The 19,536-nt window shown below is 43.4% G+C and overlaps 1 protein-coding gene across 1 annotated transcript in view; it reads left to right on the top strand.

The window, feature by feature from the left end:
- Window positions 1-3,914: 3,914 nt before the first annotated feature.
- Window positions 3,915-19,536, top strand: part of KCMF1 (potassium channel modulatory factor 1) — a 40,752-nt gene continuing 25,130 nt past the window's right edge. Inside the window, exon 1 of the mRNA XM_053463442.1 lies at window positions 3,915-4,005. Within this exon, the coding sequence (XP_053319417.1) occupies window positions 3,990-4,005 (16 nt within the window). The 5' untranslated portion in view covers window positions 3,915-3,989. The remainder of the gene's footprint in view (window positions 4,006-19,536) is intronic.

Below are 19,536 nucleotides of genomic sequence, written 5' to 3'. Positions count from 1 at the left end.
CACCAGAGCTGGACCTGTCCTGTCCTGTCATGGCTGCGGCTGCCGGGGTCTCAGGGTAGAGGCGGGAGGCCTCCCTCGCCATCGCGGCAGCTGCTTCTGCTGTCGTGCAGAGGCGGGGGGTCTCCCCCTTCTTCGTGGCGGCTTGGGCTGCTGGGTAGAGGTGGGGGGTCTCCCCCTTCCTCGCTGCGGCTGCTGTGCAGAGGCGGGAGGTCTCCCTCTTCTTCGTGACGGCTATGGCTGCTGTGCAGGGGCGGGGGGTCTCCCCTTTCTTCGCGGCGGCTGCGGTTGCCGAACGGGTGACCCGGAGGATCTCCCTGCCAGGTACGTTACAATATTATTATGATTATATTAAATTTATGAATTATATTATTTAATTAATAATTCAAACAGAGTATCTTAAATAACAAAATTAATGACTGATTAAAAAACTGTCCTGAAATTACAAAAAATTATTTTAAAAACTAAGGGAAGACAGGGCAGGCAGTAGGCCAGTGAGGCACTGTGTGTAGCAAACTGTCAGCTCAACAGCACTACATAGTTGACAAGCACTTAATTCAGTAGAACTAAAGAATAGTACACTGTGAGAAATGGCAGGCTGAGTCTTACCAGTCTCACACAGAACTCTGTAACGCTCGGATGCAGCACAGCAGTGTTGCCAAAGCAGTCACAGCGAAAATGAACAGATCTCTCATGCAAGCTCTGCTCTTATAACGGCGGTGTCTGATTTAAAAACAAAAAAAGCAGCACAGGCATTGGATGGGACCCTCAGCATGATGTCACAAGAGGGAGCTGATTGGACAACGATTAGCTCACTCAATCTGTGTCCTCCTCTTTGAAAATTTGTCGGGCGCGCAGCGAAAAAAAAGATGATCATGAAGAAACGAAGATTCTTCTTTTTGTGCGTCTTCGTCTACATTTTACCGCCGATATCTTCGCTTCTTCGGAACGAACACGAAAACGTACTCTTTTTACAATGTTGGCCACTTTTGCAGAGTACCACAGCGGTTTCTTCAGTTTTTTACTCTTGCTGACCCGCCTAATACAATTTTCTGTTATCTTCAATAATTCAACTTTTAAATAATCCCATTTTTCCTGGACTCCATTTAAATGGCCCCAGTCTGACTCATCTACACATGCTCATTTTAGAAAAATCAGCTTTTCTAAAATCTTTTTCTAAAACTTTTTTTTTGTGGTGTGACCCAAACTTTCACCTACAGAAATATCCAGTAACAAATTTCCATTTGTGAACACTAAATCCAATATGGCCTCCTTACGAGTTGGCTCCTCAAGTACTTGTTTTACAGATAACCCCAGTAAGGAGTTTAGAAGATCTGCACTCTGGGGACAACCAGCTACTTTGGTTTTCCAGTTTACATCAGGAAGATTAAAGACACCCATGATTATAACTTCCCATTCACTGTCATTTTAGCTATTTCCTCAACTAGTAGATTGTCTAGTTCTTCTACTTGTCCTGGGGGTCTATAAATCACACCTACACGAGTTACTTTACTTTTACCAAATTTAAATGTAACCCAAACTGACTGTGTTCGCCTCACCAACTTGTGTTAGGTTAAATTTTATGTTATCTTTCACAAATAGGGACACTCCTCCCCTTTCTTGCCCTTTCTATATAAGGAGTACCCCGGGATAGATATGTCCCAGTCATTTTTCTCATTATACCATGTCTCAGTAACAGCCACTATATCAACATTCTCCATTGCCACTACTGTTACAAGTTCATGGATCTTCTTACCTAAACTGCAAGCATTTGTACACATGACGTTTAGCTTGTCGTTTAACACACATGCTGCAATCACTTTCTGTCCTTGGTTTGGGATCTGTACAGACCAAGCCCCCAGATCCACCCACCTGGTTACTAACTAAATCACCTTCCCTTTCTATACTGTCTAGCGATTCTCTCCTCAAGCACATTGGACCCTCTTGCATTCAGGTGCTATCCATCACGACTATAGAGATCGTACCCCAAAGCAAAATCAGCCCAGAGCAAAATCAGGGATGCCTGATGTCACAATTTAGTGCTAATCCTTTTTAATAATATATGCAGATTGAAATAGAGTTAATAACACAATACCTTTACTTTTCCTCTCACTGATTTCTAGGCCTAGAATGTTTTGTCCTCTGAAGTGACTACAAATTCAGGAGGGCGTTTTATCTCTGCATAAGTAAAAATGAAATAGTTCAATTTATTCCCACAGTTAGTTAAGGTTACAGGAAACAGATGGCCAAAAACACACAAGGACAGGCTCTGCCAGACCGACACCCAAATACACACCAGGACAGGCTTTGCCACAACGACATCCAGACACACACCAGGGCAGGTTCTGCCACAGCGACACCCACACCAGGGCAGGCTCTGCCACAGCGACACCCACACCAGGGCAGGCTCTGCCACAGCGACACCCATACCAGGGCAGGCTCTACCACAGCGACAACCATACCAGGGCAGGCTCTACCACAGTGATACCCACATCTGGACGGGCTAAGCTACAACGGTAAAAAAAATGTCCACACTGCTTTGTCGTTGACCCCTGTTTTGGCCCCTTGTGTATCGCCCCCCAGTCAGCACTACGTGTAGTTATGCCCCTAGCCAGCCCCTCCCTTTAGTATTTATTTATGTAATGGCCCCTTCTGACCCCCTTGTGTATTGATGCCTCCAATCCAGAGAAAATGCTGACCTGCATTATGGGGGATGTATATCTGACTAATTGGTTCCCCCCCATGAGCCTATACAGATCGCATACTGCAGGGCAGCATTTTATCTGGGCTGGTCAGCAATATGTAAAAGCTATATGTGTCAGAGAAAACATGGACGATGTGTTCACCCTTATGACCCCACACCCATATGGTTTGCCCCCAGCTAGCCCTTCCTCTAGTATTGATTTATGTTACGCCCAAAGCCATCAAGCTTGTGATGCCTACCTGTGGCATCCTAGCCTCGAACAGCCTCCCTGTGCTACTTACACATCCATGCTATCACACGCACATTCATTCATTTACTCATTCACTCATCCATATACTCATTTACAGATACTCACTCATTCACTTAATCCCACATACTCATTCATACTCCCGCACCCCCTTACATGAACTGCAGATCTTTTGGGCTCGCAGACTTCCACAGGGGCTGCTGCTTCCCTCTGTGTTGCTTGCACTCTGAGCAAGCAACTTCTCTTGTACCACCCAGGGAAGCATGAACAGAGTAGAGTCATGTGACGTGATGCAAATTGACGTGACTCCGCTGGGTTCCTGCAAGAGACCTTGCTCGCATAGTGTGTGCAAGCAGCGCACAGGCAAGGAGCAGGGCCCCTGCGGAACTGTATGTTAATCCAACCCTGCATCCAGGGACAGTGTCCTCAATCTGGGGATGTCTGGTTGCCCTATTACACAAGGCTCCTACTTTGTTGTTTGGTGTAGCTGAATGCCTCGATGTCCAACCGTTGATTTTTTTTAAGTTTGTGAAGCCCCATGAAGTGGCAGTCACGTCAATTGTCCTCAAGGGGTTAATAAAAAAAATGCTCAGGGATGTTTCTGTTTTTTATTTTTAAAGCATACTTATGTAAACTAATCACATGCATTTTGATGAAATAGAACGGATTTGTTTTGTTACTTAAGAGTTCATATCTTGTTCAACTATGCAAAATTTTCCTCAAGCTACCAATAAAAAGCTTAACTTGTTGAAAAGGTCCCGGCTCTCAGGGAAAAAACATTTGACAAGACCTTTGGCACTCAAAGGGTTTAACGAACTTCTGTAACCAATACACAAAATTCCCATAACTATTGAGAACGTTTAATGTATGTGCACATTTGTAACTCCACCAGTGTGTAAGTGTGCCTGCATGCGAAGCTGTGTGTGTGACACTAATGTCAGGAGGAAGAGGAGGAGGTTGCAGAGGAAGCACACACTCTGCTCTCTCACTGGGAGGAGGAGCCGGAGTAGCAGCTGCAGCGGCGGCGGCCTGAACGATAGGATGTCCCGACATGAAGGTGAGAAACAGTGGGAGAGGACGCAGGCAGGGGCACGAAGGAAATTTTTACCATTCCCTGTTTTAACTACCTTCTTGTGGTCCCCTTCCCTCATAGACCCCTGGTCGTCCATGATACCCATAATGTGAGCAGGTTGCAGGCCTGGGCCTCCCCTTCCTCCCTTGCGTAGTCGGCGCTATCAGTATTGTAGCGATTAGTTGTGATTTTACCTCCTGCCGGTGACACTCAACTCCCCCCCCACCATACACTGCACGATGCTGCTAGCTACCACCTGCTGTCTGCCTCACCTCGGGATTATGTGACTTCTAGGCCGAGGCCTTAAACCCGGTGTTGTGGAGAGAGCTCTCCCTGGGTGTTACTATTACACGTCCCCGGTGTGTAGTCACTTTGGTATATATGCAGTTGTACGGGTTCGTATGTACATATTAGAAATGGTAATTGCCGGTGTGTAGATGAGGGTAGAGGCCCGGGAATCAGGAGGAGGAGGAGGAGGAGGAGGGATTGCACTGTCATCCGAGGGAGGAGAGCAGCCATATACACCGGAGTGGAGGGCGTGTGTATACACTAATGGGTCTGTGTACACCTATACAGTATGTCCTTACACTCGTATGTATGTATGTATGTATGTATGTATGTATGTATGTATGTATTAAACGGTATTAAACGTATTTGGGGCATGTATACCGAGGCATATGCTGTGTACTTCACTGGCTCTCCAGGGCTCTATGTTTCATCTACAATGCTAAAAATAATTAGTTATTGTCAGTTTGTATGACCATTTTTGCAGAATAATCAAGTCTTTTTTTGCATTTTAATGTTTATATATTTCCATTTGGTGAAGTAAAACAGCCTGTATGTTAAAGTCACATAAAAATATGTTTGCATATATATTTTAAGGTACAAAAGAGATTATTTTCCAGATGACATTTTGTACATTTCATTTCCAAGTAGTTTCTGTACTATTCATTAACTGGCAAAATGTATTCTATTTTGTATGATATATAGTTTGACTTAATTCTGTGTAAGAATATTGTAGAGACACAAAACATGAATGCATAATGTGCCGTCTTAAACAAAATGTTTGCTTTTTAAGACCTGTTTTTTTTTTTTTTTTTAGTTTTTGCTTTCCAGGGTTGTGGAAACATATATACTTATTTTTTAGACTGTCACTTCAAAGATGCATGTGTGAATCACAGCTTTTGGCCTTTGCAATTGCTTCCAATTAAAAAAAAATGAACTGCAATAGTCAGTGCCATTTGCACTAATGCTCACTACAGTAAGTAGCATGAAAGCATTGGTGGAGCATAGCCTCAATATGTCTTAGAAACGCCTACATTTTGTGTGTGGACCTATCACTATAATGGTATTTTTTATCCATAGGCATGATTAATTCAAACTACTTTCTGCCATGATCCCTTGATTTGTCAGGAGATGGCTTATATTGTAATACCTTTGGCATAAACTACACTCATGTGCTCCTGCCAACAGATTGATGAGACATTGTCACTTGATACTGCCATTTTAAATGTAAAGGTTGTACTACTCCTTTTGCTAACGTATAGGTGAAGTCTATGCCTTTTCTTTATGACAGATGGCCTAGGGGTAAAAACTACAGATATGGCTTCCAGTTGGACACAGTGTCCACGATGCTCTCTGCGAACATTCGTTATGCAATTTGCTAACACCTCATCCCAAGATTAACTGGACAGTACTGTTGTCAGAGTCTACTCGACTAACATTGGATACTTTTTGAAAATATAGTATGTTACACTTGTCAAATCTAGTAAAGTTTTTTTTTTTTTTTCATTTTCTTTCTTGTTTAGTGATATAAACAAGGCCTTGGGTTGCGAGTAGATTGCTGGAGTTTACTCAGGAACTGTAAATTTGTATCTGACTTGTAGTAAAAGGCAACATTTTGCCTCTCAAAGGTAACTGTTCAGCAAATGCCAGTGAGCTTCTCATGCAGGTTTCTGGAGTGATGTTTCATGTATGCATTTTGCAGGAACATTTTTCACAATCCATTCTTGTTACATAAATCTAGGGGCCATAGAGATATCACTTAAACTATATCAAATATGGTGTGAAAATGCTCAGAAAGACATTGACAAAAGTGTAAGTGACTTACCAGTACTTTAAAATCCTGATTTGATCCATCCAGTTTTTATTGATTTTGATGGAAGGCCTTCAATATTTAAATCTATATGCAGGGAGAGGTGTGAATCAGTAGGCCAAACTGAATCTCACATGCTTCTAAGCATTTCCTTTTTCATTCCTTTTCAATTTTGTAGGATGTTGTACCTTGACTGACATTCTTACAAATTTACATTCAAATGACGTGTTCTTCAAGTGAGATCATATATATATTTCAGTTTCCTTTTTCTTTATTCTTCCTGTGTTGACAAGCCGGTAGTTATACTTCTAAGAGTGTTTGCAGTGGCCTCTCAATGTTCATTGCAAAATATTTTAAGTTATGAAAAGCAGTGGGGTATGCTACTGCTGTATATTGTATAACATTTTCTTTGTTAATTTGTTATTCCTAAATTAGAGAAAGTAATTTTATGAATTGAATGACCATACAGTACCATTGGTTCGCATTGACAACCCTGGTTTTATCCAATTTTTGCAGACGTGATTCTTTCTGGAAATGCTAATAAAAAGGCTTTTTCTCTGTATTCGAGGAAGTATCGTTTGTCGGCGTATCCTGTTTGGGCTTAACCCCTTAATGTCCAGGCACGTCACAAAAAAGTCACTTAATGACATATGATGTCATTTCATTAAGCAAGCTTAGAAAGTGATCTGTGTTCGCTTTCTGCACCCAATGGTGCAACGGTGTTGCTGTAATGACTCTCTCCCCATGGGTGCCATCATCCGCCTGTATGGTGGTGGACGCCTGTTTTAAAAGTTTAGGAGGCGATCAACGATCACCTCCTTAACTTCAATGGTGTTGCTGAAATGCCTGGATAACGAGGCATTCAGCAACACTGAACACTCACCCCAGGACGCGCTGTGACCACTCCAGAGAGCAGTCACAACCGTCTCTGCAACAGATTTTGCCACTTGCAAGATGGCGGCGCATCCTGTAAAAAAAAAAAAATAACAAAGTTGGCAAAGTTCTCCAGACCTCTAGAGAACTCTGGCTCCACTTGCAGGTTTAATATAGGTACTACATTCAACCATGCAAGTCAATAGAGCCCAGCTTTCTAATCACTGTGATTAGTAAAAGCTTTAAAAAAATAAAAAAATGGTAACATTTAAAAATTATGCATCAGAGGAACCATCCAGTTTCAGCAAAATGTAAAAAAAAAAATGAGCAAGTGCTAAAATTAGCGCTGTATGCTCCCAAAAATCTTGACATGGAAAGAGTTAAAGTAAAAGCAGTTCAAATACCCAAGGGGTGTCTAAATAATAATTAAAAAAAATGGTTTGATGGGGTAACTTGAAGTGGCCCGGCTCAAAGATAGGGCATAGCCACAGATTGACCAAAATGGGCGGGGGGGAGCGCACTTTCCAAATGTGGCCTTTTAACCCCAAACACCAGACAAACCCATACATGGGTGGAATCACTGTACCCAGGAGATGTTGCTGAACACACATTGGGGTGTTGTTTGATAGTGATGTATACCTGAATTTATACCCGAAGTACAATTTGTGTTAAAAAAAAAAAAAAAAAAAATACAAAAAAAATTACTACCACGAACTTTGGCAAAGGCTGGTGGTAGAATCTCATGCATGGAGAAATACTAGCATCTGAAATACCTTGGGGTGTCTAGTTTTCAAAAATATATGGTTTGACGGGGTAAATTGAATTAGCTGACTTCAAAGATGGCCCTATTAGGATGTAAAATTCCAAGTAAAAAAAAATAAATAAAAAAATCGACAAACCGATATGAACAGTGATATGACCAAGATCAGAATGAGTTTGGCATGTTAAATGTTTTTCTTGCCTGGAGTATCATACATCTGTAGTAAGTTTTGTTAGTAGTATTAGTTTTTCTCACGTAAGCAGGAGAGTGTCTAAAAACTGGGTCTGTTGGAAGGTATGTGATCATAAGGCATAAACGGTTATGCCTCATGGATTGTGCACTATAGAAATATATTCACACACTCTGCCCATAGGAAGTGTGGCAGGTATAGATTGCTTTTTTGAAATTTAAAGATGGGGTGAGGTGAAACAGAGGTTTTATTTTGTTGCAGCTATTTATATATGTAAGTCATTGAAAACTCTGCAGTGGAGCATGTGATACTCATACAGTCTGAACAAAGGAAAGTGTGGCATTTTATTTTTTAATTTTTTTGGGGGTCATTGGAACTTGCAGGTTCACATGCAGCAATACAGCATAAGATAACATGGAAAATGAATCACAAAGCTTTGTGGTACTGAGTACGTAAAAATAACTTGTTAGACATTGTTAATCATGAAGCACAAGCATAAACATAACATTCCTTACTGTAAACCCCAAAGGAAATGATTGGATAGGGAAAAACTATTTGGTTAAAGATTATTTCCATCATGGCTCCCTTAACAGAGTTAATTATGTGTTAGGTAAACTAAATGGTTAAAATATGGCAATGGAAATTCCAAGGCATTCATATGATTCTGTTGGTGGTCTAATTTAATTTTTATCATGCTGTGTTACCTCTCAGTGCCTCTCTAGGCTGGACATGATGCCATATGTTCTGCATGTATTCAAGTAGAACCAGATATGTAATATGCAGATTAGGGCTGCAAATAACGATTATTTTCATAATCGATTAGTTGGCCGATTATTTTTTCGGATTAATTGGATTATTAATCGGATAAAAAAAAATTCAATTTTTCATTTATTTAAAATACTTTAATAAAGTAACGTAGGATGTAAGAAACAAACAGCAGAATAAAAAAAAATGATAAAAATGCATTTCTTGTTTATTTCCCAACCTGCCCCCCCGTTATGCACATCTGAGCCCAGGCTTGCCACACTGCCCTCCCCAGGCATGCCCCTCATAGATTTGCAGACTGGTTTACAGACAATACTTTTATAAATAAGTACAGGGTTAATCTTCACTGCCCCCAGGGTTTAAATTCCCCTCAGTTTGCCCCCCCTGTACCTCTAACTGCACCTTAAGTTAACTTTATTTAATAACAACTGCCCCTAAATTAACCCTAAACACCCCATCAACCACAACTTCCCCTAAATTAACCCTAAACACCCCATCAACGACAATTGACCCTAAACACCCCATTAACTATAACTGCCCCTAACTTTCAGCAGCCCAAATATAAGTTTTATACTCACCAGTGAGTTCTTGAGCCATGTCGACGGTATAGAAAATGTGCGGGGCCAATCGGCACTTTGGCCACGCCCTTTCTTTCTCCCTGTCCCTCCCTGCTGTCACTGCCGATTGGCCCTGCCCCTTTCTCACTGTCCCTCCTTGCGGCCAATTGGCAGTGACTGCAGGGAGGAACTGTAAGTAGGAGCTGCTGCTGTGAATCACTTTAACGGATTATTAAACGATGGGCATTTGCTCTGACAAAACCCTCGTTTTATAATCGATAAAAATCGATTCAACTAATCGATAATGAAATTCGTTGGCAACGATTTTCATTATCGATTTTATCGATTAGTTGTTGCAGCCCTAATGCAGATATGTAATTGTCAGAATCAATGGTGATTAAACAGTGTTGCTCTATTGTGAATCCTTGGTGAGTTTACCAAGTTAAACTTGGTTAGTGACTACACTGAGCAGATGCAACATTAAGATTGCGCTTTGAAACCTAATTCCCAATTTTTGTGGCTTTGTGAGTTCCACATGCAGAGTGGTATAATAGATTATATCTAATAAGGCCCAATAGCCTACATGGGCTTGCTACCAACAGAAGGATAGTATCTTAAAGTAGATGATTAAGGAGGCCAAAATATTCCTGCCCCAGTGTCAGTGCCTATATTCAAGTCTAACATTTTATTAAGTTAACAAACACTAAAAAAAAACCTTTGGAACACAACAATCATCCAAGCAGAGTATCATCAAAGGATGTTAAGTATCGTGTCCTGGGTGCCATAAAACCTTACAGGGAGCAATCACTGGGGTCACACTCAGCATCTCCTGAGTTTATAATGCCAGAAATATGGTTTAAATTGCCATAGTAGAATTATAATATGTAAATGTTATGTGTATTGACACTGTGACCTCCTGAATGATAGGCAACATGGAAAGATGGGGTTTAATGGGGCATGAGAAAGAACAATGGGTGACTTTACAAACAGCTTATTTATTGTTTTATATAGGGCTGCAACTAACGATTATTTTAATAATCGATTAGTTGGCCGATTATTTTTTCGATTAATCGATTAATCGGATAAAAAAAATGAATGTAAAGTTTTCATTTATTTAAAATAATTTACTAAACAAATGATGTTAAATACAAACAGCAGAATAAAAAAACTTTGATAATACATTTCTTGTCTTTATTTCCCAACCAGCCCCCCAATATATGCACATTTGAGCCCAGGCTTGCTACGCTGCCTCCCAGACATGCCATGCTGCCCCCCCACATATGCCACGCTGCCTACCACAGCACTCCACGCTGCCTCCCACATCTGCCACTCCACGCTGCCTCCCACATCTGCCACTCCACGCTGCCTCCCACATCTGCCACTCCACGCTGCCTCCCACATCTGCCACGCCACGCTGCCTCCCACATCTGCCACTCCACTCTACCCCCCACATGCCACTGTGCCTGATACGCCTTATACTCCATCCTCCCCAGACATGCCACCCTGCCCTCCCCACATATGCCACTCCACGCTGCCTCCCACATCTGCCACTCCACGCTGCCTCCCACATCTGCCACTCCACGCTGCCTCCCACATCTGCCACTCCACGCTGCCTCCCACATCTGCCACTCCACGCTGCCTCCCACATCTGCCACTCCACGCTGCCTCCCACATCTGCCACTCCACGCTGCCTCCCACATCTGCCACTGTGCCTGATACGCCTTATATCCCCTGATACCCCACTCCATCCTCCCCAGACATGCCACCCTGCCTCCCAGACATGCCACTTCTCTACCCCCAGATATGCCACTCTACCCCCAGATATGCCTTATACACCCTGATACACCACTCCGTCCTCCCCAGACATGCCACACTGCCCTCCCCACATATGCCTTATATACTGTATATGCCTTATACCCCCAGATATGTCACTTCACTGCCCCCAGGATTTAGATTCCCCTAAATTAACCCTAAATGCCCCACTAACCATAACTGCCCCTAAATTAACCCTTAACACCCCCTTAACCACAGCATCCCCTAAATTAACCCTAAAGACCCCATCAACCACAGCATCCCCTAAATTAACCCTAAACACACCATTAACCACAACTGCCTCAAATTAACCCCAAACACCCCATTAACCACAGCTGCTCCTAAATTAACCCTAAACACCCTATTAACATAACTGCCCCTAAATTAACCCTAAACACCCAATTAACCATAACTGCCCCTAAATTAACCCCCACCTCCCCTAACTTTCAGTTAGATGAGTGTCACAGCCATTTGGTTCTGGCCTGGAGAAGGAAGGGGCGGGGCCAGTTGTCACAGTGATTACAGGGAGGGGGAGTAAGTAGGAGCTGCTGCTGTGAGACGGTGAGTCAGACTAAACGGATTATATAATGAGGGGGATTTTTCAGAGCGTTTGCTCTGAAAAAACCCTCATTTTATAATCGATTCAACTAATCGATAATGAAATTCGTTGCCAACGAATTTCATTATCGATTATTATCGATTTTATCGATTAGTTGTTGTAGCCCTAGTTTTATATAGAGCAATCATAATCTTCAGTGCTTTACAATGAGTAAACTGGACATGACAAGTAGATTATAACATAAAAGTTAGACTATAAACAAGTGAGGAGGGCCCTGCTCAAATGAGTTTATAGGGGATTTTCGGTACTTGCACGTTTTGTAATAACATGGGGATGTGACCAACCCAGCATTTTTAATATACTAAGTACAATAAGAAAATACTATGGTGGTGGCACAGAGTAAAGTTTTGGGCACGTGGAGTAAACAGTAAAAAGGTAGTGGCTGTTCATTCTTCGTGAAATGGAAATGTGTCTCTCCTGGTTAAAATCATATCTCTCTAACCTTATATTTAGTATGTCCTCTGGAATTTATTACTTCAAGGTTCAGTTCTGGGGCCTCTACTCCTCTCTAACTACACGTATTCCCTTGGCAACTAATATCTTCCTTTGGTTTACAGCAAGGGTGTTCAACGTGCGGCCCGCATGCCAAATGCGTGAGCAGGGCCGGACTGCCCCCTGGGAAACCAGGAGATTTCAAAATGGGCCAGCCTCCGGCGTGCAGGCATCATACCCCCCCCAGTGCCTTAGTGAGGTTCTTTGCCCTGCCCCTTTGAAGATGCAACTTGACGCTCAAGGGGGCAGGCTCACACGGAAGAGTTCCTCATGACGGGGAGAAGATCATGTTGGAGGGCAGTCTGCAGGGCAAGGAATCCAGCAAAAAAGTATTTAAAAAAAAATAAAAAATACTCAGGGTGATATATGGAAGGGGATCCTTATTCAAATGGGGCTGCCTTGGGGCAACAATTTAATACAAAAAGGGGGCGGCTCAGGGCTATAAGCACACAACAGGGTATCACATATAAATCAATACAAAAATGGGGGGCTGTTCACAATACACGTAGGTATGGGGGGCATTACATTAACCAGTACAAAAGGGGGTGGGGGCATCAATACACAAGGGAGGGAGGCTGGCTGGGGGCATTACATAAAAATCAATACACAAGGGTGTGGGGGCATAAATGCACAAAGGGAGATGGCTGGGGGCACAAATACACATGGGGCAGTACACAATGGTGTGGGGGGAGTACATTAATACTAAAGGGGGGCCTGGCTGGGCATCAATAGTGGCAGAGACTGTCCTGGTGTGTGTTTGGCTGTCGGTGTGCCACAGCCTGTCCTGGTGTGTGTGTTTGGATGTCGGTGTGGTAGAGCCTGTCCTGGTGTGTGTATTGGGGCATCCGTGTGGCAGAGCCCATCCTGGTATGTGTGTGTTTCGGTGTTGGTGTGGCAGAGCCTGTCCTGGTGTGTGTGTTTGGGTGTCGGTGTGGCAGAGCCTGTCCTGGTGTGTGTGTTTGGATGTCGGTGTGGTAGAGCCTGTCCTGGTGTGTGTATTCGGGCATCCGTGTGGCAGAGCCCATCCTGGTATGTGTGTGTTTCGGTGTTGGTGTGGCAGAGCCTGTCCTGGTGTGTGTGTTTGGGTGTCGGTGTGGCAGAGCCTGTCCTGCTGTGTGTCGGTGTTTGGGTGTCGTTGTGGCAGAGCCTGTACTGGTGTGTGTGTTGCGGTGTCGGTGTGGCAGTGCCTGTCCCGGTATGTGTGTGGGTGTCTGTGTGGCAGAGCCTCTCCTGGTGTGTGTGTGTTTGGGTGTCGGTATGGCAGAGCCTGCCCTGGTTTGTGTCTGTTTGGTCATCTGTTTACTGGCACTTCAATGTAGGAATAAATTGAGCTTTAATTTTTACTTATTCAGAGATAAAACGCCCTCCTGAATTTGTAGTCACTTCAGAGGACAAAACTTTTAAGGCCCAGAAGTCAGTGAGAGGTAAAGTAAAGGTTTTGTCTTATAACACTTACCCCAGGACGGGCTGTGACCGCTCCGGAGAGCGGTCACAGCCGCAGCTGCACGTAATCTTCACCATCCGCAAGAATGTGGCCCTTTTTCCCCCCAAACAGCCAGGCAAAATCATTCATGTGAGGTATCGCTGTACTCAGGAGATGTTGCTGAACAAATATTGGGGTGTTGTATGACAGTGACATATACCAGAACCTGTTTATTCATACCTGAAGTAAAATGTGTGTGAAAAAACAAATGCAAAAAAAATGACTACCACACAGTTTGACAAGGACTGGTGGTAGATATGGTGCATGGAAAGAGTTAAAATACTAGCATTTGAAAATACCCTGGGGTGTCAAGTTTTCAAAAATATATGATTTGATGGGGTAAATTGCATTGGCCAGCTTCAAAGATACCCGAAATGGCACATGGGGGGAAGAATTACCAGATTTGGAAAAAATGGCTCTGAAATAGCCAAACGCTACCTGTACTTATTGCCCCATAACGTGTAGAAAAAAGCAAAAAAAAACATAAAAACATTGGGTATTTCTAAACTCAGGACAAATAGTAGAATCTATTTAGCAGGTTTTTTCATTACCTTTTATAGATGAGTAAAAGATTTTTCAACTAAAAGTTAGAAAAAGTAATTTCTTTTCTAAATTTTTCACCATATTTTATACTTTTTTAATAGTAAGTAATATGATACAATCAAAACATCTAAAGAGAGACATTCTTGTCCTGAAAAAAAAACAATATATAACTTGTGTGGGTTCAGTCAAATTGAAAGAAGAAAATTACAGCTAAACACGAGCAGTGCAGAAATGTTAAAACGGCCATTGTCCCGAAGGGTACAAAAAGTAAAATCAGCCTTTGTCACGAAGGGGTTAAAAGCCATTGTCAAGAAGGGTTCAAAAATAAAATCTGCCATTGTCACAAAGGGGTTGAATATGAAAAAATACTTTACATGTGAATTAATATTTACTATATACCGTACAAACCCCCGCTGCTAGCCACACCTCCTTCCGGCTGCAGCAGAAGGCGACGTCAACCCGCTGCCCCGGCTGGAAGCACCGGTAAGAGCGGGGGAAGGGGGATGAGAGAGGGGGGGAGAGAGAGAGAGTGTGTGTGTGTGTTAGTTAGTTAAATGGGGGTATAGGGTGTGTGTGTGTTAAATGGGGGCATAGGGCATTTCTGGAGTGGCGTTAAGGGGGCATTTAATAGAGCACTCTGCCTCCTGAAATGCCTTATACCTCCCTATATGCCACTCTGCCCCATAATATGCCTTTTAACCCCCTAAATGGCAGAGTGGCATATAGGGGTATAAGGCATTTCTGGAGGCAGATTGCTCTATACAATGCCTTTTAACTCCCTTAATGCCACTCTGCCTCCTGAAATGCCTTATACCTCCCTATATGCCACTCTGCCCCATAATATGCATTTTAACCCCCTAAATGCCAGAATGGGATATAGGGGTATAAGGCATTTCTGGAGGCAGAGTGGCACATAGGGGGTCAAAAGGCATACCATGGGGCACAGTGGCATATAGAGGGTTAAAAGGCATATCATGGGCCACAGTGCCATATTGGAGTGGCAAGCCTGGGGCCAGATGTGTGTAACTGGGGGACAGGTTGGAAAATACAAGAAATAAAAACAAAAAAAATATTTTTCTCAATCATAGCTTTTATTAAAAAAAATAGTTTACATGAATTAACATTTACTGGTAAAACTTTTTTCCTTTGGGGTCGTCTTATATTCAGGCTTTTTCTTTTTTTTTCTAAGTTAATATTCAGATTTTGGGGGGTCGTCTTATAATCGAGCAAATACGGTATATAATATATTGAAACCTAGTTTGAGAAATATTGTGTTTGGGTTCTTAAAATATACCTTTTATTATTATGTCAGTAAAATAAGAAGCTGATTAGAGAAATGCTGTTGTGATAGAGATAAAAGTGTTGTGTGCAGAGTTCGACAGGTTAATGTGATTTTAAAGTTTTTTATTCTGAAGTTTGTTCATTAAATTAAACAATTTTACTTAACAAAAAATTTGTATATTTTTTTTATCCAATTGAAGAAATAATAGGCCAACTAATCGATGATGAAAATAATTTAGTTGCAGCCCTATGTTTTATTTAAAGTAAGCTATACGCTTCACGCTAATGCACTAAAAATCCACTGGCCCATTACCATGCAAATGTAATGTATATTTGATGAACATAATATTTAGTGGACAGGGTTAATTCTGTGGGGTTTTGTTTTCTGCTACTGTATGTTATGTATGTAGAAATAAGGGAATGCATGTTTTTCCCTGCGTATAGTGGCAGTACTTATGGGTTGTTCCTTCCCATCAGGACAAGCTTCTGAAAGACCAAGAAAGAGTTAAAAGACCCCCCCTTACCAATAAAAGCCAGCAAACTGGTATAGTGCTCAGTTCTTTCTTGTCCCTCGTAGGGTTAACACAGGGCTCCACAAATCCCAGGTCGCCATGGCGACAGAGAATTTTGTCCTGGCGCCTAGGTTTTGTCAGCCTCTTACATCCAGAAAAAAATGTGGATGTAAGAGGCTGAGTCACCACACGGGGGAGCGCTGCTGCTGCTGTCTGCCCAGGAGTCTGGGCAGACAGCACAGCCACTCCAAGCCCGCCCCCGAGCCTGAGATCACTCCCACGGAGTGAGCCTGTAGGCTGAAAATGCGGTTTCTGCAAAACCAGCAATCGCGTTTTCAGCTGCCACAGGCAGCTTCAGGGAAGGGAGTTGTGTGTTGATTGGGTCCCCACACAAGTGTGGTTACCTGACACAACACCCCCCAGCTGCCTGATCGCTCCATGAGAGCGACAGTGCAGCGTTAACCCCTTCAATGCCGCGGCATTTAGGGGTTAATTCCCGTTTTGTACAGGGCTCTGCTACTGGTGGTCTGCCTGGTTCCAGGCAGACCAGCAACAGCAAAAACGAGACCCCACAAGCCCTGTGATGACCCCTGTAGGCATGGAAGCCTACAGCAGTCATCAGAGACTCCCCCTGCAATGGCTGGTCTATAGAGGCAGCTTCATGGACAGGGGAGAGGGTTCTTTGGTCTCCTCGTGAGTGTGGAGACCAGCCCCAACACCCCCCTGCAGCCTGATCGCTCCCTGAGAGCGACAGTGCAGCGTTAACCCCTTCAATGCCACAATTGTGTATGACACATTCGTGGCATTGCAGGGGTTAACATTTGTCCCCACAAGCTTGTGGGGACTACATATCAGTCAATGCTGTGCTCCAATGGAACATCAGCATTAAAAAAAAAAAATAAAATAAAAAAATAATAATAAAAAAAACAAAACAGCACTGACCTGAAAGTCCAGGGTGCTTCCAGGTCAAATGCTGTGAGTTTAGTAAGTGGGCTGATGATGATCAGATCACTCCTGACCAACTGTTAGTTTAAAAAAATCCTGGCTCCTAACTTTTTTACCTGGCGCCTAGATTCACAACAAATTTGTCAAGCCCTGGGTTAACAGCTTTGTTGGATTCTACAAGCGGTGCGGCACACGGGTTGTTGTCGGGGGTGAGAGTGCTGCTGGCGGTTAAAAGTTCCCGGGTGGGAGTTCTGTGGCTGCGCGCCTCGTAAGTGTCTTACAGAGGCGGTGTTCGCTCTGATTTTTATCAAGGCGGAGGATGAGCATGCACAATTAGGTGGAACGCATGCCCGGGTGGCTATACGTTCCACTGTGATCCTGTAGAGCGATCTGAGCATGCGCGGGACGATCATCTTTATGGAGCCAATTGTTAGGGGATTGGCAGCCTATTTAAAGCTGTGCAAGCCTGACTGACCGCAAGATTTTTTTTGTCAGGTTCCCGTGTCACCTAGCCCCCACATGGTTGTTTTAGCATTGGTAATAATTTTGGGTCTTATCTACTAAAATGTTGAACCCTTCATGTCCAGAAAAAACACAAGCCTTGCTCCTCAGGCTCAGAAAGCTGCTCCTTAGTCTAGACATTTAGCCTGTGCTGAGTGCAATACGCCGCTTCCAGACGGCAATAGGAAAAAAAGATAAGTAAGGCTCCAGGCACTCAAGGGTTCCAGCTTCAGGCAGGTTTATTGGAGGAAGAAAAAAACGTTTCCACCTCACAATGAGGTCTTTTTCAACTTTTTTTTCTTCCTCTAATAAACCTGCCTGATGCTGGTACCCTTGAGTGCCTGGAGCCTTACTAATCTTTTTGATTTACTGGGGAGCTGGCCCTTCCTGGCACAGTTAATCACCTGAGTTCCTTTGGAGTGTGCAGATTCCTTATTCTGGGAATAGGAAAAAGACTTGCCAACAATGTGCTGTGGACAATCATGGCAAAAGAAAAGCAAAAAGACATGCAGTCATTTTAATGCTGGTCTCAAGACAATTTATCCCTAACCGTTCTTCTGGAGAATGCTCCCATTCATCTTCTGATACTAATTCGTATGATTCAGAGGACAAGTTCGACTTTCCGTCTCAAGAAATCGGCAAGTTTATTAAAGAAGTCAACTGTACCCTACAGTTTCAACAGTTTCCAACAAAGAAAGGTTTCCCTATTCTTTCCAAAGTAATGGAATTGGTGCAGAGGGAGTGGAGTAACCCCAGCAAACGAGCATTTATTTCTAAACATTTTAAACAGTTACTCAAGTTACAAGAAGATGTTAAATGGGAAGAACTTCCAAAAGTACCGTATTTGCTCGATTATAAGACGACCCCGATTATAAGACGACCCCCCAAAATCTGAATATTAATTTAGGAAAAAAAGAAAAAGCCTGATTATAAGACGACCCCATAGGAAAAAAGTTTTACTAGTAAATAAATAATAATTCATGTAAACTATTTGTTTGTTTTTAATTTCCTTTTATTTACCAACCTGCCCTCCAGTTATGCACATCTGCCCCCAGGCATGCCTTATACCCTCCTATATGCCACTCTGTCCCATGATATGCCTTTTAACCCCCTATATGCCACTCTGGCATATAGGGGGTTAAAAGGCATATCATGGGACAGAGTGGCATATAGGGGGACACTTACATACTCAGACACTCCCCACCCAGACACTTACCTACCCACCCAGACACTTACCTACCCACTGAGACACTTACACTTCCCTACCCACCCAGACACTTACCTACCCACTGAGACACTTACACTTACCTACCCACCCAGACACTTACCTACCCACCCAGACACTTACACTTACCTACCCACCCAGACACTTACCTACCCACCCAGACACTTACACTTACACTTACCTACCCACCCAGACACTTAACTACCCACTCACCGTGATGCCTCAGCAGGCGCTTGCTGCAGCTCCCGCGGGATTACAGCATGACGCTGTGTGACCCCGCTAGGCCCCGCCTCCTCCAGAAAATTGAAGAGGTCTGTGCAGGGACAGCGCAGTACCGCCGGGTTCCGGTCTTCTGGAGGAATCTCCCCAACCGGCTCTGCTTCCCCACAGTGCGCGGGCTATCCCGGGAAGGTATGCGCTTATGCAACCTCGGCTGCTGCCGGCACTTTCGCCGGCGCTCGGTGATAGACGCCGGCAGCAGCTGAGGTTACCATACAGGAGGATCCAGGTCCCCTGCAGCGATGCGGGGGATCTGGATCTTAGTCTAATAGTCAGACCTCATTTGAGGTCTGATTAGAAGACGACCCCGATTACAAGACGAGGGTTATTTTTCGAGCAAATACGGTAGATGTACAAGTCGCACAGTTATCTAAGAAAACCACGCTTCCTATAGGTGAGATAGCGAGACTCAGGGACGCTATGGATAAGAGAGCCAAAACAGCCGGGAGGAGAATATTTGAGGCAGCTGGATTTTAGGGTAAAGCGGCTTCCGCAGGAGCAGCTGTTATCAAGGCACAGGCTCTTTGGCTACAGAAAATGGAAGAATACTTTATGGAGGATGCTGATGAAGAAATTGTATATCT

This window comes from Spea bombifrons, chromosome 1, assembly GCF_027358695.1.
Source record: "Spea bombifrons isolate aSpeBom1 chromosome 1, aSpeBom1.2.pri, whole genome shotgun sequence".
Classification (NCBI taxonomy): domain Eukaryota; kingdom Metazoa; phylum Chordata; class Amphibia; order Anura; family Pelobatidae; genus Spea; species Spea bombifrons.
This window is presented reverse-complemented; position numbering and strand designations above follow the sequence as displayed.